The following is a 25,037-nucleotide window of genomic DNA, read 5'->3' as shown; positions in this document are numbered from 1 at the left end:
GATTAGTTTTCCTTCCAAACTATTTTAACATATGAACTTAACAAGGTTCAACTTTCAACCACTAGAAGTGTTTGAAAACTAATTTAATACCTCCCAATGATAAAACATTCATTGAATTTGAAAAGATATTAAGAGTTTAAACACAGCTACTCCTCTTCACACATCTTCATTTCATAACAAGCATTTTTCTTTTTTTTCACAGAAAATCAGACTTTATTTATTAAATCTTTATTATTTAAAAAGAAATATTTTCTTAAATTCTGACACTGATTAAATATTTCAGTAAAATTACCACATATATTATTAATACTTAAATTTTTATTTTTATTTCATTAACTAACGTTTTAAAATACTGACTTAGAATATTTCTCAGATTCAAAAATAGTTATAGAATGCATAATATATCTGCCAATACGCAAGACATGCATGAATGCAATAGTGCAAAGCAGAAAAAAAAATGCAAAAGAGATGTATTGAATAAAAGTAGTACCAAAACACTACCAACCTCCACCTCCAAGAGCAAGGTCAAATTGCCATTAGATATAGAAAAGTAAATATAACTCGGTTAAATTTTGCAAAAGAAATATTCTTTAAACCTGTTATGTGTGGAGATTGAGGGTAATAGCAGTAGCAAAACTGCAAGCAAACCATATTTACCTTCGTAAAATGTAACCACAATAATCACACAAGAGCAATAAATTAGGTAAAATAATAAACATTCCGAAGGGGCGAAGAATAGACAGTGTTAAGTTTTCTATTAAAGCTTATTTGAGATAATAATAATATAATCAGATGAGAGCATAAATGTGAATGACCTAGTATAGGCTCTTAAAACCGAATTGGATGATGGATTTCTAAACAGCGAAAGTGAATCTTTGAACAGTTTTAATTAAAGCACAGAGGAGTATAGACAGAGCAATGGAGGCCTGTGAAATCAATCCAATGGATAATGAGGACACATTTTCAAGTTTGCACTAGCCATGTCAACGTATCTCACCACTTTGTCTGGTGCTTCTGCTACTGCTAGCAGAGGCAGAACTCTGACTTGAGAGTTGCACATCAGATAGGGAAACAGACCCACCTTGTGAAAATATTAAACCCACAGTGGTACCGGAACTGTTTCCAGAAGGTATTCTGGCCGAAAAGGATTCCTTTTTGGACCCTGACATCAGTTCAGGCCGAAGCTCTGAAGAGGTTGTTGAAGGGGCCAGCTGAGACAGCAAAGAACCAACTGGATATGGAGTAACTGGCACATCAATGAGAGAAGATGCCGATGGACTGTATCTCATGGATCCCAAAGGATGGTCAAATTTGCACGTCGAGCCAAACTTGCAATGTCCATTTTGCAAATAAAATGCGCAAGGTTGTACACCCTGTTTTCTAGAAAACAAATCAATTAAGAAAAAAAATCTCAAAATAAAAAAACAAACAATAGCAATGTCACAACACATGAGGTTGTGCTTGAGAACAATCAATTATTTCAATAAAACTCATGCTTCAATCAAATAATATAAATACTTATCCGGTCACTAAACTCTATACACCACTGACACAGTTATAAATAAGAGGAAAAACAAATATATGAATTCATAAGTTATAACCACTACTGCATAATGCAGCCAAATTCATCAACGATAATTTTCTTTGCAGATGCATAGTAATCACAATCACAAGTGCACACAACTGCGTAGATTATTGCATCTGAAATATATGCACCTATGCATATTTAAAAGGAGTAACTTGACCTGTCATGTATCAAATTGGTGTATAAGTAACATTTTTCCCCAACAAGGTAAAAAGTAGCTAACTACAAGCCCACAACCAAAATGAACATACAATGTAATGATGAAATCATATCCTGTCCACTGTAGTCCCCAATACAGATCCTATGTTTCCATATGACATCCCCCCAAAGATGATGCAACAGCAAACATGCAAATCTCAATTCAAGATAGAAATCAACCACATCATCACTATATTGGAAGTTGTAGTTGGAAACTGAAATGCGTTAACCATCACATCCAAATTAGATTTCACCAACAGCAGGGTTTTCCTAAGCTGGAGAATCCTTCAAAAATGATAACCAAATTTAACAGTCCAAGATAGTAGCTTTTGTTGTCAAAACCTTGAACTGTTAAATTTTAGATGTGTCCATACAGAAAGCCACATTAATATCATAATCAACTTAAAAGAAAAATAGAATGAGTGTGTAACACAGACTTCTGTTGAACGGCTTAATCTTTTAGGAAGGTTGATTCTTGACCTAACCTGAAATGAGGATTTCAAAGTCCAAATACTTTTTGAGTGGAGGGCCCTGTGTGTGCATAAAATCATCCATGGTTATCAAACTCACGGATCAACTCACAAACTCAAAAGGTTCATGCATTGGCCACAAGTAAACTTCTCTCCAAATTAATTTCTTGGTGGACAAGCATACTCGACCAAACTGAGTTCACACATGATAGACTTACAAGTTCACCGAATCCATTGTTTGGCAAAAAAACTGACATAAAATCATGTCATTTGACTATTTCAAACACATTTTGAGAACCCATATCACAATGAAGGATATGGGTTTGGCTTGCAACTTCTCCAAACAAAAAGAGTGTGCCCCTCATCAGCTAGTACTCATGATCTGATTCTGCCCTCTATCTCCAACCGCCTCAGCATCACATCACGTTGCAAAAATTGAAAAATGTAGGGAAGCGGGAATGGTTCAAACAATATAGAAGTTTCCTCACCCTCTAGACATAGGAGGAGCAAGTTCAGCTGACCCAACTCTAGATGCACTCTGTTGATAATTTAGTTTTTATGCCAATATTGATGATGCCCACTTTTCTATCAGGGAAAGAGCTTGATGGCAATGAAGATAATGATCTTGGAGATGATGTTGTTAGAGGATTGGAGACACAAACTTAAACAATTTTCCATTCTTAGTTATTTAATTGTTTTCACCTTAAGAACTTATGTTTTGTAATTGTATGAACGTATCTATTTATTGTAGTTTAAACTTATAATAGTCATACACCACTAAACTTAGTTATTATAGAATTTATGGGATTGAAAAGTTGAATTGGAATGGTATTATATTTACTTTTTCATATGACGTAGACTCTCCAGTTTGATAATCTTGTGCCACCAACGACCAACACTATCATTGTGCAAAGCAAAAGTCTAATATTATCTGTTACTCCAAAGAAAAAGTTTAATATTATCTGTTACTCCAGATCAACCGTTGCCCATGTTGACCCTAGTGCAACAGAAGTCGGGTTATTGAGTACCTAATGCTATTAGGGCCCAAGTCAAATAAAAGGACAGGTTGTCTAGACCACATGCAGATTTTAATGTCTAATACGTAGGAAATGCAAGTACTGTGCCCTAAGCAAAATAAACATCATTTTCACACTCTTGTATATGTACATCTATAACTATAAAGTGACATATAAAAACATTTAATTAAATCCTAGAAATTAAACAGACAATTGAATAATCAAATCAAGTGAATAACCACATACCGGACGTAAAGGAAGTCCAACAGGGTTAAGAAGTGGCCGTGCCACAATATGATCTCGAGGATGATGATATCGACAAGCTAATCCAAATTTACAGTCCCCTGTTCTCAGATAGTATTGGCATTCAGGTTCACCAGGTCTTTCAGGAAATAATTGTTCCTTCAGGCTGCTTCCTAAAGGGCCAGAAGTAGAGGGAAGGGGAGTATATGGTCTTGCAAAAGCTGATGTTGGTGATGATAACTGGGTCATTCCATATAAAGATGTACCCCCAACGGCAGGTTGAGCACCAGGAGATGGCACAGGACTTACAGGTGCCTACACCAATTTAAAAATTTCAGAATAATGCAACTCCTAAAAGTTAACACAAAAAAGATGACTTTCCACAAGACGCGCACACATGTCCCTCTCACCGAATAAGGACTCCATCCGGGAAATGGGACAACCCCTGGAGAAAGAAGTACAGGACCATAGGCCCCTTGAACATATGAACCAGGCAACATAGGAGGCCTAGCCACTCTCAAGCTTGAAGAAGCTCCTCCATACTGTTCAGGCAGAGGAACTGTAGGAGACTGCACCTGTTGATAAAATTGAGGTGCAGATGCTGGCAATGACGTACCAGCAGGTTGAGGATGATGGAATTTACAAGATATACCAAATTTGCACTGCCCCGTTTTCAAATAGTAGGAGCATTCTTTCTCACCCTGTTAAACAAAAGGCATGGTTCAACATGGCATTATTTATACTACTGTCAATTACATGACGGACAAGAGGAACAAGAAGTGTCATACAGGCCTTAATGGGTATCCGTAGACATTTAGTGGAGCTTGGCTTAAATATCCACCTCCATTTTTAGGATGGTGGAATTTACAGGATGCACCAAATTTACAGGTTCCCGTTTTTAAATAATACTGCTCATCAGAAACACCAAGTATTAATAACCACATTAAATTAGAAATATAAGAAGAAATTGGTAGATTTTATTTGAGAAAAAACATTTAAAGAGGCCAAAAATAGCATACCTGACACGGAGGTTCCCCCACCCTTTCTGGGTACTCCCCTGTAGCTCTTACTGCCGCAGCAACCTAACGCATTGATATTTATACACTTTAGCAATAAGATGTAATAAAGAAAAAACTTCGTCATCCACATTCTCCAATTCTCACTTTGGAAGTACATTTCATATTGAGAAAGTCAAAATGCAATCCCCCCTTCCTCGCTAAAAAGGAAAGAAAAAAAAACAAACTACACAGTAAACGAACATTCATACACAACATCGACCTTCGGAAATAAGTAATAACACCAACACAGAGCCAAAAGAGACACGAAAACAATGCCTACCAAAAAGCAACAGCAACTAGACACTTGCATGAAACTCTAACCTAATGCAGAATCTCAAAGTGATGGAAAGTGTTACCGCAGCACGGTCACGAGGATGATTGTAACGACACCTGCCTCCATATCCACACACACCAGTTCGCATGTAATACACACAATTGGGCACACCGAGCCGCTCCGGGTAAGATTCCCCACCACCCAACGTTAAATGCCACATGGATTCTGCAGAAACCGAAAAACCCTAATCAGAAGCCACAGAGAAACCCCTAAACTAACACAAGTCAGCTTCCACATCAAGCAAACCCTAAGATAGGGAGCAGAGAAGAGAGAAAGACCTTCGAGAGCAGTGTCGGTGCCCGGTGAGCGCCATTCGGGTTGGTTAACCGGGTTGGATCCATTCCTGGCGGGGGTCCGACCGTACAAGTCCATGGAAAAGGTGTGAGAGTCTGGGTGTTTGAAGTGAAGAAGCAGTTTCCAGCTAGAACGGTCTAGAATGTTCTGGAAGATGAGAGAGGTGTGGTGTTGTTTGGAACCCACTAGATAGAGACTGGTTTGAGCGGTGTTAGTGAGTGAATATGTATGTGTTTTTGTTTCCCTTTTTCTCTATGACTGTACGATGTCTGATGTGGTGTGTTCACTGTGTTGCGCTTTTCAGCCCGATTTTCTTTCTCTGTTTTTCCTATTAATTTTCGTTTTTCTTTTTTTGTGATTTGGGTGTCTGCGTACCCGCCAAATAGCGCAAAATGTTATGTTCCTTCCAACATCATCTTATCCTGTCATGTTTTAATTAAACTGAAAAAGCAAGACCTAAGCTAACTTAACAGGTAACCGACACTCTTCCTTCTGTGAAATTACCTGGATGACCTTCTCTCTATGTTTTTTCATTCTTTTTTTCTTATTTGGGATTAGAGTTACCGATCAATTCTAGAATTGTTTGATATTCAATGTGATACTTTTCATTTTAAACTTTTTAAGTGAGTTTTTTTTTTTATGTATAGCCTAAGGAAGAGATTAAATGTAACGAGGAATTATTTAATGTCAGTTTAAAAAATTGGGATTATTAAATTTTGCTGCTTAAATTTAATTTTTAAAATAGATACTCTGGTTTGAAAATATGGTGATTCCTCTTTTTAGTTAGAGCATTTAATGTTTATGTCTTGTTTTTCTTTGGCCTTCATGTCTTCATTTATAATGGTATATAATGAAGCTTTTTAAAAAAAATTATTTTTTATTTTATTTTATCAATTAAATTGTTAATTTTATTAATTATGACCAGGATCCAACTCTATATCCGGTCTAATTTTTACCGTCACATAATTTGACATAACATTTACTTACATATAGTTTTTATAAAATGATCAAGATTGATAAAAAAAATGAAAATGGGATACATCCCTCTCAACTCTTAAGAATAAGATTATTTAGAAAAATTGAAATAGCATACATCTTAAATTTAAACCTGCATTATTATATCAGTTTTATTTTCATAATTATCACTATTATTTGTAATGCCAACCATCAATCACAATCATCTCTCCTCTTTTTAGTTTATAATGATTAAAGGAGGGTGATAATACAATTACATTTTAAAAAATAAGGGTATGATAATGATTGCATTGCTTTTTAACTGTGAAATGTAGAAGAAAAGCATAAGTAACTTCATTAAGAATTCATCAATAACCAACTTTTTTATATTATTCATTCGTGTATTTTGATAGTATTTTTTAAGTAACAAAAGAAAATCATTTGACACCTACACACCAATTTTATATCTCAAAAATAAAACAAAGACAAACATTTATATAGATTAAAATAAAATTGGTTCTTTTTAGATATATTAAAATTATGTTAACCCATATTAAAGAAAAATTTTAAAAAACATTGAATGCATTTCATTTCATGTGACACTTTACTTATGGAATTTCTATATAGTACTCCTCTGCACAAGTATAGGGTCCCATTAATATGATACCAAACCACTAATTTATACCAATCAATCTATTATTATTTTAAAAGAAGTAAATAATATTTATTATTGCATGTTTTTCTCATTGTTTTTCCTAATATTATATCTCTTGTTTATAGTCTCTCTCCAACTTTTTATAATAAATGATAAACAACAGAAATAACACCACCTACCATGAATCATGAACATTAATCATACTTGTGTTTCTCTCATCCTAAACTCTAAAAAAAATTAATCGACATGCGAAAGAAGAAATGTTCTGGACAATGACTTGAGTTTCATTCTTTCCATAAGACAATTCAAATGAAAAAAACAAAACATTCATAATATAAAGTCCAAATCCAATATAAGATTTTTAGATAAAATATTGAATTTAAATTTTGTTCTGTGTTGAATTCCTTTTTCTTCTTCCTTTCCTTATGTGGACGAAATATGATTCATTTTGTTTTTACACAGAAAGATGAAACAGGATTACACGTATTGAAAGTACTAAATTTTTGAATTAGAATATTTAGGTATTTGTTTGATCACTTGTTTATGTTCAATTTTAGCAATCAAAAGACAATATTGTTTGAATACCAACCTATTATCTTAAACTAATATATTTAATTTTATAATTCATCCCTATAAAAATATGTTATAGATTTAAGTATTGTGGAGTGAGTATATCCGGCTATTATTTCAACTAGTCATAATATTATAGTTTTTTTTAGAGAAATGCAACATTTTATTTATTTTTTAATTTCTTTTTATGTTTATTTGTTTTTGAGATTTCATCTTATTCTTGAAGTTAAAAAATTCAATAAAATAAAGATCATACATTCACCATTATTATTGAAAAGATTCATAACAATAAATTCTATCCTTAAAACAATAAGTGGTTTATGATATTAATTGTGGTGTAATAAAATGTTTGATACCTAACTAGAGTATACAACCGATATTCATGGAAAGAATACAGTTAATAAAGGTCAACAAAGAAAAACTTAAAAGCCCAAACTTTTACCGTTACAAAGTGTTTAATTCGTATGAAAATAAAACATGTAGAAATCAAATTACACGTGTGCTTTTTCAAATTCTTTGTCAATATTTTTCAAATTACAAATTATAGAAAAAAATTAAAATATCAAATGAATTCTAAATTTAAAATAAACTATATCTTTTTGGAAATTCTATTGAATCGAATTTTAAAATGCTTAATTAGATTATAATAAATGTCTGATAAAAAAAATTAACAAATTAAAATTATGTTGTCTAAAAGTTTTAGAATAGGAATTTCAACTCAGTATGTATAACTTCTTTCTTCTAAAAGCTTATTAAATGATTCCAATTTCTAACTAGAACATTTGTGTATTTTCTTTCAAATTTGAGTAATTAAAACCTAAAAATATAATCAAAATGAAGTAAAGGTCGAAATTATTTCTATTTTCTCTTACAAATTTTAAAAGATATTAAAAGAAAAAGATATTGAAATTATTTTATGTGAAATTCACTAATGCAACAAAGGTTGGTTTTTTATTTTTATGTTGGTTAAAAAAAAGTTTTCTATACTGATTTTAGAACTTACATAAATACAGTTGGTATAGAGAGTCTACATTCTATGTCGATTATGACGACGACTGACATAGAAAGTTGCATATGCCTATGCTTAAACTCCACTTAATAGAAGAAAGCCCATCATAATAGGAAATTCGTTGAAAAGAAGATAGCACATTGACACCCGTACTTGTCCAAAATATCTCATGTGCACTGTGTAACTTTGAATCAGTTATTGCTTTGTCGAGCAATGTTATGGGATTAGATCTCAAATAAGCGTTCATCAACTTCACATAAAGAAGCCCTATGAGAATGCCATCGAGATATGCCTAATAAACGAGACCTAACATAAGAAGCTGAACAAGAATCAACTTGGCTCAAAAGGCATAACAAAATGAAACAATAACTCCATGGACATAAGAGTAATCACTAGAGAAATCAATGGCATATTCATTGTAGTAAGATTTGTCATAGTTGGATATGAGAAGTAAGGATTTATCTAAAAGTATGGTAATGCCCTAGGAGAGGAGAAGCAATGAAGCAACCATGGAAGCGAAATTAACGCTTTGTATTGATGTTTCCAACTGAAACCCTTTCAAGAGAAGCAATAACATGTTGTACACAAGGTGTGGCTCGTCAATGCGGTAAAACAACAACAATAGGAAGCATTTCAAGTCCTTGTGTTTCTAATAGAATCATAATTAGAATGAAGAAGCTTTGAATGAAATGTTTATAGTTATAAGAAGATGAATTGAGAAAGTTACCTTAAGAATGAGAGAAGGGTTGAATTGGACTTGTTGGATGTGAGGAATGAGTGGATAGAAAAGGAAGGAGAGGAGATAAATGAGAGTGTTGGTGGCAATGAGGGCAACGATCACTTACAACTTATGCTTTGACCAGTAATACTTGTTGAAGGTGTGGAGTGTAAGGAAAGGAAGCATTCCATGAGGAGTGATGAGGGCAAGAACGACAGAAATGAATGTAGCAATGCAAAGAACAAAAGTTGCAACAATGAGGAATGACGATGAGCGAGGACCACGAGAGGGAGGTGCAAATGCAAGAGCGAATAGACTTCAATAGTGTAACAAGGAGACTTTGATGGGAGAGAAATAGTGCGACCGACATAAAGGGAGAAGAAGTGTTGAGGAGGAGCAAATGGAAGAAACTGAAATGAAGCGCTTCACTTTCTATGTCGGTTATAGGCATAACCGGCTTAAAAAGTCTTATATTTTTTATTAAATTGTCACTATTTCCAATTTCTATGCTAGTTATAAGTATAACCAACATAGAAAATCTTTTACTTTATTACGAAATTTTCATCGTACCAACTTTTTATGCTAGTTATAGTGAGAATTGACATTAAAAGTCTTATTATATTTACAATTATGTCACCATGTCACTTATTACTGTATGTGAATTATAACCAACATAATAAGTTGTCATAAACAATATTTTTGCACTAATGATTATCATGACTCCTTCAAATTTTTGGATAAAGAGTTGTTTGAGTCTATATTTCAAATTTTTGTATAAAAATTAAATCTATTCATATACTTTTTACAGAATATCCCTTTAATTTGGAGTAATTTCTATATCTCATTAAAAAGATAATTCTAGTGTCAAGGTCTCTTAACACCAATTAAATGATTCATCTTTGTATCATGACATATTAGTAATCTTTATTTACGTACTATTCTTAACAATTGTTATGCAAGTAGAGTCATAATCGTCATTATAAAACATTTATAGAAAAATTATTATATATTATTCTCATGTAGATTAATGAAAATTCAAAATAATGAATTTAAATAAGAAATTTATTAGTATTTAAATCATTTGGATGTTCAAAACTTACATTTCATAAAATTTTGAAGAAAAAGGAAGAAATTTTAAAAACCAAAAATATAATTTATTTCTTTTTAATTTATTTGGAAATAATATTTCGTTAAAGTCAATCTAGATTATTAAAACCACAAATAATATGGTGATATACTATTTAAATTTTCCTATATAAACTATATCAATGTAAAAAATTTAAGTTTATTTTTTTATATAAACTATATTGTTACTATGGGCTCACAGACTACCTATCGGTCTTAGGGCTCACAGGCTACCGATCGGTCTTAGGCTATCGATCAGTCTCGACAAGCTTCTCAGCGGTTTAATCCCGACAACCATTTAGCGGAGTTAAGGCGCAATAAATGTAGTAACGGCTACCGTTAGACAGTTAATGTTTGCATTAATGACCATTAAGAGGTAAATTAATTGGTCAGATTCCTTTAAACTCTATAAATAAGGGTTTAGGCTTGAGGTAAAAGAAGGATCAACTCATACTCCACTACGCCTTACTTACGTCCGATCAGGACACAAATATACAGTTGTGATATATCGTTCATTAAACCGCTTCTAACTTGAGCGTCAGAGTGCCTTTTGTAGGTACCACCCCCTCCTGTCCAAAGCGACAACCGAGAGGTCAGGAGCATTGCCGATCGGAACAAGTGACAATCGAACGGTAGACTGGGAGTATACGAGCGGAGCACACAAGTTAAAGGTTAGTGTCTCGGTCTCACAAAATCCCTACCGAAACATATATCAATGCAAAGATATGTTAGAAATCCAAGTATAAGTCTAACTAAGTGGATAAAGATGAAAATAATTGAACACTCATAAAAAAGAAGACTCACTACTTTAAGATCTTAGGTTATAGGTGGTTGTCATTCTTAGGGATTTAATTCAGGTATCATCAATGTTATATCTTATATGTGAATCTCTTTGAAAGACCCATCAGTGGTATAGAACAAAAAGGTTCATCTAGGTGACTGACTCAGATGAGTACAATTTGACCCCTATATGTATGTAAGTTCAAACAAATATGTCTTATTAACAATACAAGTAAAGGGGTATTAGCTCGAGGGGATGTACCAATGTGTAAGGACAAACACTTGAATAGAAGATTGTTGTACATTCAAGAATAAATCTAAGTCCCACATTGAGTAGAAAAGAAAAAGTTGAGTACATTATTTAATTCTTATAACCATGAAATATAAAATTAAAATTTAACTTGTCCAGTGTGCAAAATGTCAATTTTTTTTGTTATTTGATTCTAAAAATGATGTGTGGTTTGAAAATATTGCTAAATATAAGACAATTAATAATAAAAAATCTTATTATATTATAATAAATTATAAAAAATTCTATTAATATGATTTAATGATATCTAGCAAAATGTTAGTATATCCTTTGTTACTAATGTAAAGACCTATGAAATGACATTTTAGAAGTGGTAGTTGTTTAAAAATATAAGACTAAATTATTTCATTAGTACAAAAAATCGTATAACATCGGTGTTTTTTGGCATTTCACGTCGAATTCAAGGCCGATGTCATACCGGAAGACCTTAAATTCACGTCGAATTTAAAAAATTCAACGTTACGTTAATTAACATCGAATTTTGTTAATGTAAGAAGTTAATCAGTTTTTTTAATTAATTGTGATCCTTTATGATCTTTTTTACAACTTTACGAAGACCTGAAAAACAGAAAAATAACAAATTTTAATTTTTGATATTTAATAAAGTACGAACTATGAACGTGCAATGTAGTATCAACAACAAACAACAACAAACAACAACAAACAAATTAAACCAAACAACATCAAACAAGTTCAACCAAACAACAACAACAAACAAGTTCAATCAAACAACAATAACAAACAAGTTCAACCAAACAACAACAACAAACAAATTCAATCAAACAACAATAACAAACAAGTTCAATCAAACAACAACAACAAACAAGTTTAACAAAGAAGTTCTTCAAAACGAAAACGAAAACTAACCATCGAAAGGTGAGTTCGTCGGAATAAAGTGTTGTCACCCGTGAGAGAAAAAGCAGAATGCGCCTATGAAGGACAAAAACACGGAAATAATTAGTCAAAATAAACGAAAATATACCTAAAGTAGTTAATTAACATGCATTTGTATCAAATGAAAGAAAGATTACATGTGATGGCCGTCAAACTTCGTTCGAGAAAAGTTGAGCAGAGAAAAGGGTCTCGCGCACTAAGATAAAGTGAATGAATTTTCAATCTCCCGCTCAAAATTTTATTAAACTCACTAACTTTTTGACGTCTAACGCTAGGGCATTCGACGTGTTATAACCTTTTGACTTCTAATTCTAGGGCATTTGACGTCATACACAAGTATATTTTCACCTTCGGGCCAAACACTTTACAAAATTTATCCAATAGGACGTCGGACTTCTAAGTATTCAACATCTTATAACAAATTGACGTCGAATTATAGTTCTATATAACATCTAATAATTGCATTTATTTACAAAAATGTCATCGGTCATTTTTAATGTTGGCTATTCAATGTTTGGACGTTGAACGCATGACGTTATACGTTGTTTTTGTACTAGTGTTTTAATATTAAAGTTTTAATATAAATAGTTTTGTTATGAACGATTTCATAATTTTAAAACACATAATCTTTATAAAAATCACTTTTCTACAAATCTTTGACTTCTCTCTAGGATTTCTCGTCATATGTTCATCTATTAAAACATCAAGATCGTAAGATTGATCCTTGCGGCGAGTTTTGTAATTTGGACCAATCAATTTCTTAGATAGAGTAAGTTTGTTTTCTCCTAATCTATTTAGTCTGTTTTGTCTTTTTTTTTGCATGCGAACCAGATGTGGATGCATGTGACATTTGAGAATTCTATAGGACTCTCTACTGACCAGTGATTCTAACGGTGTACCTTAATTGTGTTTTTGTTGTTCGTAAAAAAAGATAGAGCTTTTTATGCATTTGGTACTGTTTTAGGCCTTTTAGATCAATTTGGTCATTTAAAAGGTAAGGGAAGCTAAATACCATTGTACTCAATTTCTCATATAACTTGATGTTTGTGTGCAATGGTCGTGATTGATTGTAATGACTATTTTAAATTGATTAAGTTACTCTTGAAATATTGTTATAACTACTTGATGAATGTTATTGGTTTTGGATGAAGAAGTATAAGGGTTAGGAATTGTTGTTTAGTTAACTGGAATTGTTGCTGAAATGTTGTGTGTTGGTAATTTTTTTTGGTGTTTGGATTTAGAATCTTATAGTTTGGTAGTTTAATCTATTATTCCAGAGGCAGTTCAAGTTTTTAGCTTTTACTGTGTTTAATCGATTAATACTAGATATAATCAATTAATTCAGCGTATTTTTGACTCTGAACATAAATATTATAATTCTAAGATACATGGAATCAAAACCACTAAGAACCTAAGTCCTAAACACTAAATTACACTTATTACAAAAATTTTTCATTTCAATACAAATCTTTAAAAGATCTTCTTGAATCTTGATTTCTTGATTTGGGCATCATCAAAACTTCGTCTTTATCAATTCGCTAACACTCTTATTTAACAAAATTCTTTTTTTGGGCAATATGTTAAACCAAAACCAGCTTAAAAAGACTTTCATTGTACCTTTTTTTTATTCGTGGCAAACAATTTTACGTAGACTAAATTAATACATTTATCTCAGACATAGTTCAACATAAATTTACATTGTATTTTTCATGCAATATAAATTTAAGTGTCTTATAATAACATCGAACCCAAAAGTAATATAAAAAAATCCAAAATAACTTATTAGTTGAGTTAATCCTTTAATAAAATTAAGAAATAAAAATTCTATGAAGTTAAGAATAACAAAACAACTAGCATAAACTTTTCACAGTATTATGTGTTAATCTAAATTTTGAGCCCATTTTGGTGTGCTGCAAAGTCAAAATTGCAGTGTGTCTTTGGTTGATGTTCTTGCACAACAATGACTACTATACTTGCACAATGGTGGTGGCTATTGAATTTGCATAATCCGAATATAAGGGTTTGAAGTTGAAGTACATCACAAAAAATAAAAGATATATCCAAGTATATTGTAAGTGATGTAATTATTTAAAGATTTATAAAAATGATAAAGACCTTAATAAATCATTATCACTATGATAAGATTACAAAAAATTTTTCTCATCAAGAAGTTATTTCATTCTTTAGATTAATCCAACTAATTGGTTATTTAATATTTAATAGACTTAATAGCAACAACTCTCGTAAATTAACTTTTAATTGCTTTCTTTACTAAAATGTTTAATCATACTAATCCTCACAAATAAAATTAAGCACTTCATTAATAACTTTTTTATCAGTACCAATTAATTTAAAAGATTTAAAAGGAGCAAATGAGATTTGCATATTCATCCTTCAACCTGAATTTTATATTAAGTTTAATTAAATTTGTTATTAACAAGAAGACATGATTATTTTTTTTTCTTTTTATCTTTAACTGGTTTATTATTTTGCATCTTCCCTCTTCAATTTTCTGTATACCTGTTCTTGAATGGAGAAAACCCATATTCCCTGATGTATATGAGATCATTAAAAGAAAAAAAGTCGATCAACGAATTAAAAATAAAAAACATAAATAACAGTCACGACATTATAAGCTTTCTAATGAATATTCAATTACATTTTTTTAAACTCCTTAAAACTTAATTAAGTTTATGATTAAACTTAATCCCATACTCGAGCAACTTAATTTTTGCCATTCAAATTTAAGGCGGGCAGATCCGTAGGGAGGGGGTGTAGAATTGATTTTTATCCTTGTCCATGAGTCATGTTAAATGTTATATAGCGTTAAGATTCGTTGGGCACGTGGCAGAGCGGTTACGACTTCTTTTCCTTTCGACACGTGTCACACCTCGCATATTGCGTCAGATCGACGTGATTGTGAAGATGAAGTTGAACCACTTGACGCTGAAAGGATTCGGCGGTCGCTTCAGCAACTATCATCTAATTGAAAGGGGAAAAAAACATTACAAGTTAAGAAAACCCTAGTTTAGATCTTAGAATCGGAAGAAAAAAGCATGGGGTTTAGATTGAGAAATCTGAATCCCTTATACCGAACATGCATTACACGCCTTTCCTCTTCGAATTTCCCCCCTCCGGTCTTGGAATCGCTTAATTGCCATCCATTACAGCCCTTTTTGACTGAAAATCCCGCATTCAAAATCCCAAAGAGATGGCATTTGGGTCATTCCCACCACGATGAACACGATCGCCGCCACAAGGAGGGAGAGAATATTTTCCGCTTGGGTCTCGCCGCCGACATCTGTTTAGCCACTGGAAAAGCCTTCACCGGGTATCTTTCCGGGAGCACCGCCATTATCGCCGATGCTGCTCATTCCATATCCGATGTGGTAAGTGCTAACTCTCACACTCACATACACTCGGTTTGTGCAACTTGTCTCCGGACAACGTTCATCCTCGTCATTGTTGGTTTCGCAGGTTCTTAGTGGCATAGCTTTGGTTTCTTTCAAGGTTGCCAAGGCGCCTAGAGATAAAGAACATCCATATGGTCGCTTGATTTGTACCTACACGCTACTCCATTTATCTCTCATGCATCGTGTTAAACATATTAGATATTCTGAATGAGTTGTTTGAATATAATTGGTTTGCTTATCTGACAGTTACATATAATTATAGAAATACTAATAACAATTGCATAATGTTCTTTTACTCTGTTATTTGTTGCGATTACTCATTAGGCTAATGATCGCCATTCATCTGTTCTTTACTGAAAGTTTTCTGTGTCATTAATGGTTATATTTCTCTGGTTTCTTATCTCAGGACATGGCAAATTTGAGACTATAGGAGCTCTTGGAATCTCTTGCATGCTTTTGGCTACTGGAGGTGGCATTGCTTGGCATGCTGCAGACCTTTTAATGGTATTGAAATTCAAACTTTGATCTATTTGTTGCTTCATTTATTCCCATGAAATACACGATATAAAGAAATTTTGATTTAGCATTTTGTTAGGCTAATTATTGAAAGTGGATATTTTGTCATCTATTCAATACTTGAAGCCATTGATATACACATGCAGGGATTGTTCTCACCTGGTCCTGAAATGGTTAGCCAGGCATTAGCACATGGACATGGGCATAGCCACGAGCATGGTGGACATCGTCATGGAATTGACATGGATCATCCCATACTTGCTTTGAATATGACTATAGTGTCAATATGCGTTAAAGAAGGGTATTACTATTACTTAATATTAACTTTGACTAATCCTTCATTGGATGGTATCTGATACTTTTGAACCATGAGTGTAAGTTGAAAATCAACAAAGTTTGATGCAATCTCAAGTCAATGGGGGTGATACCAAAGTATAATGACCGAGTAGGAAACCTTTAGACAAAAACGTTTGGTTGAATGAATCACTGGAAAAATTAATTAAGCTATTGCTGTGTTATGTTAGCTCAGCATTGTACTTCCCAGGGAATGTGTCCATGGTCACAGCTCCTTTACTTTTCCTCTCCTAGAAAAGGTCTAAATTGAGTTTCTTAACTTTTGGTTGGGATTCTGACATCATAACCTTGTAACTTAAATTCCCCTCATAGTTTCTTTTTCTTTTCATTGATGCCCTCATATGGTTTAATTAAAAAATGCATTACCAAGACTTGAGTGTCTATATCTGCTTTGCGAATTTGTAGGCTTTACTGGGTAACAAAACAAGCTGGTGAGAAGCAAGGTAGTGGACTAATGAAAGCAAATGCATGGCACCATCGTGCAGATGCAATTTCATCAGTTGTTGCTCTCATTGGAGTTGGTATATAACTTAAAACTTGTTTCTTTGAAAGGTTACTGTTATTCAGGAGAAAGTCCTATAATACTGGCTCCTAGTTCAATATATGTTGTCAGTCAGGTTTTCTTGCTTACAAGCCAGTGACAGTTGTGTTTATTTGATGGGTTATTATTATTAATCATATGGTATGATATTAATCATATAAGCACATATAAGTCAACAGTTTTTTATGGACATCTCTTAAAAATAAAAAGTGATTATATTCATTGAACTCCAGTTATATACTTTATCCTGTTTTGACATGTGAATTCATGAGCTGCTTTTGTCCATCTAGTTTTACTGGTACACTTGTAATGGATTTTCTGTTTTTTCTGCTACCAAAATTGACATAACTACATGTGGTCACTCACATTTTAGAGTCTCTGAAGTCTGAATAGGAGCTTAAGTTGTTATATGTGGACAACTCGTTTGAATTAATTGAATTGATCAGATGCTGTGGTTTTGTTTAACATTATAACATCAAAAAGTGAACTAGTGCTTTGTTTACTGTCTACAGAGTAGAATTTTCATTGATTTTTGGTTATTTAATTTACTGAATGAGTCTTTGTTTATGTAAATTGTCAAAGTATCATAATTGTTGAACTAGAAAAACCCTCTGATATTTCATTATATTTTATCATCCAAGACCTTGTATTTATATTTTTGGTAGAGTCCAAATTTAGTCCAAAAAGACTTATAGTTCAATTAGTTCTTCAAGGTTACTTTCGTAATTTGATCTCTCAAGTAAATTCAAACGTCTAACACCTAATAATTGATTTCCTCCGCCCATTTTGAGCTTAATATGGTTTACATGAAATGCTAGCCTGTGACAGCATCGTAGTACTTGATTATTATAGACTACTAATCAAACCATGAAATGCAAACTCGAAGATTTTTGTCAGAAGTATTAGACTAAAATGAAAGGATAGACAAAATTATTAAGGGTTTAAGTGATTAAATTAAATCAATGTCTATGGGGGTAAAGGATGATTGAATGTTTCATTCAGGACTAAAGTTGACCCTAAACCTCTAAATAAGTATTTCCTTTTCCATTCCTAGGCGTTGATTTTGGACACTTGATCCATTTATGCCTTAGGTCTTGCTTACATTTACTTATTATCGATTTTCTTTTCTATATTAGGAGGATCTATTCTTGGAATGAAGTTTCTAGATCCCCTTGCTGGACTTCTCGTCTCAGGCATGATTTTGAAAGCTGGAGCTGAAAGTGGTTACCAAAGGTACCTTTATCCGCTCTTCTGCAATTTATCTTTCACTTTGCCTACGTACGATGTCAGGCACATTTTTGAACCTGAGTTAAACAACTTAAGGGAACTAAGTGTATCCAGTACAAGGATACAACAAAATATTGAACAAACCTATGCTAGACATAGACATGTTCTGGATACCTGTAAATTATATTACATTTATGTTGTTGGATATGACATCTAATTAAATTTAACATGTATATTTGAATTTCTCAGAGGGATTTTATGTGTTAAACATACTTGTTTGATGGATGGTTGTCATGTTGAGCTGATCTTTTAATGATGCAAGTGTTACGATCTAAGGTAGGGGTAATAATAAGGGTTGGAAAGTATATGAGCAGAGAGAATATTTAGTATAAGTTAATTAGAGTAAATAAATATAGTATAAGTTAATTAGAGTAAATAAATATATATTTAGGGAAATATTCAATATAAGATATTTATAATTAAGGATATATGCTAGGATAATATACGGAGAGATATTTATATTAAATATAGGGATATTTATATTAAATATTAAATATAGGGATATTTATATTAAATATTAAATATAGGAATATTTATATTAAATATTAAATATAGGGATATTTATATTAAATATATTCTAGAGAAATATTTAATAAAAGATGGGCGGGAAATAATTAGTATAAATAAAGTTAGAGTCTAGGGTTAAAGACAGGCTTTTGATTATTGAGTTTTGTAACAGACATTATTGTCTTGTGAGGGAGGTTATGCTCTCAAAGTAATTGAAGGAGGTTATGCTCCCAATTATTGTTTACCCTTGTTTATTCAGATATTACCATCAATAAAAGAGATCCATTCATCCATTGTTATTCGTTTATTGTTCTATTACGTGTGAGAGAGAGGGAAAGGTTGTATTTGGCTAGTTTACGTATCAGCAAGTTTGACATATAAATTGATATGCTGTTTCTCTTCTATGTACTAATCGGTCCAGTTTATTGGCTAATGCAATTCATTTATTTAATAATTTCAGGCATATAGTTTACTACCTCTTTGTCCGTGTTTAATGGAAATTTGAATTGGGAAACTACTAGTATAACATAGAATACAAATGGGTGTAAAGTGACTCAAGATGTGTAACGACTTGGGAACTGGTTCTTCCTAAACTAAGGGGGATAGAAAAAAGTTTATAGACTACTAGAATTATCTGCAGGCAATTTTGGTTATGTCCAAACTTCTAGCTCTAATTTAATTTCTGCATTTGATCAATTATCAGTGTCTTGGAATTGGTTGATGCTGCAATCCCGGCACAGCAGTTGGATCCTATTAAACAAACAATATTGCAAGTTGATGGTGTCAAGGTTTACTTTTTTTCTTCAAATATTCTTTTTAAACTGTTATTTTTGCAACCTTGAGAAACTTGCATATGATTTATTTTCCGGTGTCATCTTTTACTTGAAGAAATGTGTAAAATTCTAGTTTAATTTTTGTATGCACTTTAAGCAGGTGTACATTAATACAGTGTTGGTGTTCTGTATAAAAATTTATCAGTTTAGATTACATTTTTTTGTTCATTTCTTTGAATTTTCTTTTTTAATTTGTATGCAGGGGTGCCATCGTTTAAGAGGTAGAAGAGCTGGTTCATATCTGTATCTTGATGTACATATTGAGGTCAGTTCTCCTGTATTTTATATTCATGTCACATGCAGTGTGTTATGTACTCATGATTGAACTGCATGTGTCAGTTTTTAGGGTTTAGTTTGTAGTTTTACCTTGCAGGTTGATCCTTTTTCTAGTGTCACTGCTGCACATGATATTGGGGAAAACGTTCGTCACCAAATTCACAAGTCTCACCCTACTGTGGTTGAAATTTTTATACACATAGGTGTGTCTTTTAGCTTTATAAATTTCTTGTTATTTGTTTTCACAATTCTTTTTAATAATTGACATAGTTGTTACCCAAAGTTACTGTGAACCCCTATAATCGAATTTTAAATTGCAAATTGAATTGAATTAAATTTAGATGTACGATGAAAAATAACTTGAAATATATATAAATTATGTATAGTTCTATAAGGTTGGCTAGTTGGTACAAGTAGAAGAGGAGTCATAAGTCGTGGGTTCGAGTCCTTCTACAATTAACAACCAACATTTACCAATAAAAACAAACTAGGAATTGACCAAAGGGCCAGATCAGAAGTAAGTTTTATATCAAGTCTGAACAAAAGTGTAAGCAATGAAATGTCAGGATAGGATGCAGTTTAACGGGGGACATAAGTCCCTGCTTTAGAAGAATGGAAGCTAAGCCATGGAATAATCTGACTGGTACTGAATTAAGATTTGAATGAGATTATTATTGTTGAAAATTATAAAATGGTAATTGTTCCATTTAATAAAAGTATAATTAATTATTTTTGTCTTTCAAAGTGTGTTATGTATTAGCATGTGTATTTAAATCTCGAGTTGAGCGAATTTCTCACTCATTAACTGTCACTAAAGTATTATCTCCTTCGATTTTAAGTTGACCCATCTCTGCTATGCACCCTTATTTTAGCCGTTGTCCAAAGCTGAAAAACAGTATCTTGGGTTCTTATGAACCACAACACAGTTGTCTCTCTTTCAGCACTTTCATGCATTTAATAAAAGTATAATTAATTATTTTTGTCTTTCAAAGTGTGTTATGTATTAGCAAGTGTATTTAAATCTCGAGTTGAGTGAATTTCTCACTCATTAACTGGCACTAAATTATTATCTCCTTCGATTTTAAGTTGACCCATCTCTGCTATGCACCCTTATTTTAGCCGTTGTTCAAAGCTGAAAAACAGTATCTTGGGTTCTTATGAACCAACACAGTTGTCTCTCTTTCAGCACTTTCATGCAAACTGTTTGGCACTGGTACTGGACCATTGTATGGATAGAAAATGCTTCAGCCTGTTATGAATGTCATAATGAAGATTAAGTCTGTCACCGTTGGTCCATTTCATTCTATATTATTTCACCCACCATAGTTCGGTGCATGACAAAATATGCCTAATTTTCTATTCATGCGGGCTATATTTTAAAATTGCAGCCTTAGAGCAACTTAAATTCAGTTATTTCCAGTGACGTATTGTAACGGGGTTTCTTAAATTTAAAAATCTAAACGACTTTTCTTTTTCGGTAGTGAAGGTGTTCTGCTATTTTGCATCTTTTAACTCTAAATTTGTCTATTCTTATTTGTCTTTTGTAGATCCTGCAATGTCATATGCTTCTCCCTGCACAATAGATCAGCAAGATAGTTGGAGCGCAGACATGGACCAGCAGAGTATTGTTCCTGCTGAGGATGATAACATTAAAGAAATTGTTTCTGACATCATCTCATCCAAATTCCCTCAGGTAACATTTTGTATGCGAAAAGCAGAAGACAATCAAAGTAGGTTTTAGTTGTAATTTTATGTGAGTCTTTCCTCTATTTTGGGATTCTTTGATTTTATTGGTTCAATGTAAACGGATTATTCTGCAATTATTCATGTTCTCTTAGCCATAAAATTTAGGGAATTAGGTGGTTGCGGTTCTCTTAGTAGTATGAGTGTCTTGTCAAGTTTTTCTGTTTCAATATTTATTGAAGGTGGCTGAAAGACGCTTTCGTTTTTAATGGAAGTACTGTTGAATTTTAAAGACAGGTTTAAAATTACTTGTGTATTCAATATTTAATTGTCTCTCGCGGGTTTCAGATGCTAGTTGAGCGCATAACTCGCCACACGTTTCAAAGCAAGTTAGTTCTTCAAATTGAGGTTTCCATGCCACATGATATCCTAATTCGGTAATTTCTCTCGTCTCACTTTTAGTCAGTTTGGTTGTGAATTTGTTCAGTCTCTTGTGGGGACTTATGTTTATTTATCCACAGGCATGCAATGGAAATGGCACAGCAAGCAGAGAAAGAGATTTTGAAGGCCGTCTCGAATACAATTCATGTTTGCATTCAGCTGCGTTTGGGGCAACCATTCCCACAGATCAGTCATACTTAGGACCATCTCCATTGGTTATGGAAAGCCAATTTTTTTGGTACTCCACGCCTCTTTTTACTATGACTTAAGTTAAATAGATTATTGCAATATAGCTCTGGTATCTAGTCTGATAACATACCAGCCAATGACTTCGAGAATTTCTCAGGAGGTGGAAAGGTGAAGAGACCTCATAGCCCTGCAAAATTACTGAATGTGGCTAAATAACGAACCTCTTGGAGTACAGTTGTTTAATGGCAGATTTGTTCCTTTATTAGCACCGTGTAAGTCCAAAGTTTCATCAAAACCTAAAACTTTTCCGTCTGCAGTGTTGATCAGCATTAGATATTTTTTGCAATACCTCCTGCTTTTTAGCTTTGGATTTATTGGGTTCCTAACATCTATTGACCAATTTCATCCATTTTATGATGCCTATGCAGTGGTTTAGGCAAAGACGAAAATGATATATCGCATTTTGTGTAATTTCTTTTGGACATTTTATTATATATACACAAAAGAAGTATAGACATTTTATGAAATGTGGGAATAATGAGAAAAAGACAATGTTATGAATTGCGTTGTTCACGTTATACAAGCCACTAATGGCATGGTCTGCCCTTAATCCAAACCCAGTCTTTTAATCAAGTTGATTGTAAATTAATGTTTGAATATGTTAAGTCACTATTATATTATCTATTTTTTTTCTATAGTTTTCTCAATTAAATACTGTCAGTTTGGCCTGAATAATTTTAGATTTTCTCTAGTTTTATAAAATCGTAATTTTGTTATATAGGTTCTTTCTAAAATTGGAAGCATTATTTTACTTTTATTACTGCTATTATTTTACTTTTATTACCGCTATTATTTTAGACTATATTACCTCAAGAAACATGAAATCTGTTATTCAATTACTAAAATTGACATTTTTTCGTAGGATCTAAATCTATAACGTCGTAAAAGAGTATTATTATTTTATGTTATAATACCTATTTTGGTTGGGAATGTTCGAAATGGTCTCAATTTTTTTTTCTGTTTAATGTTGTCCTAAAGAATGTAATTTGTGTTCAATTTGGTTCTTTTTGTAAATGTCGTTTAAATCGTTAACGGCCAGATGTCCAGATGTGCAATTACAGAGTGAAATCGTTGACACATCATCTTCTCCACAGAAACCCTAGTTCCCTAACCTAGCCAATGCCACCGTCAGTCACGTTGTGTCGTCACCATGAAACTGTGTCGTCACTAGACGACCACCAAACCCCAACATCGGACCACCACCCATCATCCTCACCAACATCGTCGTCGGTAGCCACCACTGTCACCAATACAAAACGTGAACGCCAAAGTCGCGAGTCCTCCATCATCATCTTCAGCGTCTTCCTCGACTTCCATCTCCACCATGAAACCCTTAGCAGGCTGCCATTCTCCACCACCATCAAACTCACCGTCAGTCGCGAGGTCCTCCACCAAATAGCGATTTCATTAGAGCTGTTAAAACGGGTAACTCGGCTCGACCCAACTTGACCCACCAGGGATTGGTGGGTTAAACGAGTTGGCTCCTTGGCTCACTTAATTAACTTCTTTTTCACTCTCTTCTTCTGAGATTCTTATAACATGTTACTTTGATCGATCAAATTGAAACAATTATAATTGGATCAATTGATATAAAAGAAAATAAAACAAAAGAAAAATATTGTTATATATATTTTAAACTATGAAGCATAAAATTTTACCAATTTAGTTTAATGAGACATACATAACCGTTTGACCAATAAACTACATATAGTCGTTAACAAAAATATATAGCACAAGATAAAACTGTCATGCTTGTAGATAGGTCTAAAAACAAGATAAAACAAATGATATATTCCTGAATTATACAATCTATAATATTATCCATCTATTAAATTGGAGTCCTGAATGAATAAATCCATAGTATTATGCTCTCTTGAAGCATCTTCTTCTTTATTTTTATCTACAATACAATAAAAAATAGTGTTAACTAATAATATTGAAACACAAAGTAATAAATAATTAAAGACATATGAGAATAACAATAATGTTACCTGTTAGTTCAAAACCATGCAACCAGTTTTGAGTTAAAATAAGTGCCTCAACATTCTTTGGAAGAATGGATGAACGATATTTGGTTAACACATGAGAACTAAGAGTAAAGGCAGACTCACTAGCAACTATAGTGATTGGAATGCTAAGAACATCACAAGCCATCTTAGACAAGTTTGGATAACGATCTTGACGATCCCTCCAATAACTTAATACATCCAACTTATAAAAACACTTTGTATCAAGATTCCCTTCATCTAAATAAAGATTTAAGTAAAACTTTTGGAAAGACTTTGTTGCTAAGTAAAGGTTGTGCGTTTTGAATAATTAATTTAATTAATTTGATTTCAATAAAAAAAATAGAATTTGAATAATTAATTTAATTAATTTGATTTAATTAAAAAAAATAGGTGGGTTGGTAAGCCAACCCGACCCACCACAGGTTTAACCCATGTGAGCCGGGTCAAAATTGACTCGCATAAAAAATTTTACATTTTTTTCCAACCCAACCTGGCTCAAACCCGTGGTGAGCCAGGTTGGCTCACGGGTTTCAACCCATTTTGACGGCACTAGATTTCATCTTCTCCATCCACAATCACTGAACCTGTAATCAGAAAAACAACAAACCTAACAACCACCGCGAATCCTCCATTGACTCACAAACCCAGAACGCAAAAACGTGAAACAGAATCGCGTGTTCTCCATCAGTCTCCTCCACTCGCGCGCACTGTCTCC

The 25,037-nt window shown here is 32.9% G+C and overlaps 2 protein-coding genes and 1 pseudogene across 3 annotated transcripts; 1 reads left to right on the top strand and 2 right to left on the bottom strand.

Moving 5' to 3' along the window:
- Nucleotides 1-738: 738 nt before the first annotated feature.
- On the bottom strand, nucleotides 739-5,588 carry LOC124839113 (Zinc finger C-x8-C-x5-C-x3-H type family protein). The gene is made up of 7 exons (XM_047314847.2): nucleotides 5,183-5,588; nucleotides 4,927-5,069; nucleotides 4,532-4,594; nucleotides 4,301-4,420; nucleotides 3,923-4,213; nucleotides 3,516-3,827; nucleotides 739-1,373 (listed from the first exon to the last, which is right to left on the bottom strand). Exons 1-7 carry the CDS (start codon nucleotides 5,274-5,276, stop codon nucleotides 984-986), a joined length of 1,413 nt encoding a protein of 470 aa, XP_047170803.1. The 5' UTR covers nucleotides 5,277-5,588; the 3' UTR covers nucleotides 739-983.
- A 2,832-nt stretch (nucleotides 5,589-8,420) lies between these two features.
- Nucleotides 8,421-9,290, bottom strand: LOC124839108 (rhomboid-like protein 14, mitochondrial pseudogene; annotated as a pseudogene).
- A 5,795-nt stretch (nucleotides 9,291-15,085) lies between these two features.
- Nucleotides 15,086-22,814, top strand: LOC124839107 (Cation efflux family protein). Of its 2 annotated transcripts, XM_088097284.1 has the most exons (13): nucleotides 15,088-15,602; nucleotides 15,691-15,760; nucleotides 16,033-16,130; nucleotides 16,289-16,443; nucleotides 16,902-17,017; nucleotides 18,174-18,270; nucleotides 19,535-19,619; nucleotides 19,867-19,929; nucleotides 20,038-20,143; nucleotides 21,488-21,633; nucleotides 21,972-22,060; nucleotides 22,145-22,302; nucleotides 22,411-22,814. In XM_088097284.1, the coding sequence occupies exons 1-12, from the start codon at nucleotides 15,270-15,272 to the stop codon at nucleotides 22,263-22,265; spliced, it is 1,479 nt and encodes a 492-aa protein (XP_087953410.1). In that variant the 5' UTR covers nucleotides 15,088-15,269; the 3' UTR covers nucleotides 22,266-22,302; nucleotides 22,411-22,814. The 2 variants fall into 2 exon arrangements, with proteins under 2 accessions (XP_047170799.1, XP_087953410.1); XM_047314843.2 differs by having other exon boundaries at nucleotides 15,086-15,602; nucleotides 22,145-22,814.
- Nucleotides 22,815-25,037: the final 2,223 nt, after the last annotated feature.

The sequence above is a fragment of the Vigna umbellata genome, chromosome 8 (genome assembly GCF_029865625.1).
Source record: "Vigna umbellata cultivar VRB3 chromosome 8, Vumbellata_1.0, whole genome shotgun sequence".
NCBI lineage: Eukaryota > Viridiplantae > Streptophyta > Magnoliopsida > Fabales > Fabaceae > Vigna > Vigna umbellata.
Note: the sequence above shows the minus strand (reverse complement) of the source record. Positions and strands in the feature narration are given on the sequence as shown.

Coding starts and splice junctions, on each gene's coding strand:
- LOC124839113 (XM_047314847.2), bottom strand. CDS start 5,276: ATGGACTTGTACGGTCGGACCCCCGCCAGGAATGGATCCAACCCGGTT. Junction 4,214..4,300: donor ACGGATACCCATTAAGGCCT/GTATGACACTTC, acceptor TTTGTTTAACAG/GGTGAGAAAGAATGCTCCTA. Junction 3,828..3,922: donor CCGGATGGAGTCCTTATTCG/GTGAGAGGGACA, acceptor AAATTGGTGTAG/GCACCTGTAAGTCCTGTGCC.
- LOC124839107 (XM_047314843.2), top strand. CDS start 15,270: ATGGGGTTTAGATTGAGAAATCTGAATCCCTTATACCGAACATGCATT. Junction 16,131..16,288: donor ATGCTGCAGACCTTTTAATG/GTATTGAAATTC, acceptor ATACACATGCAG/GGATTGTTCTCACCTGGTCC. Junction 21,634..21,971: donor TCTCATCCAAATTCCCTCAG/GTAACATTTTGT, acceptor CGCGGGTTTCAG/ATGCTAGTTGAGCGCATAAC.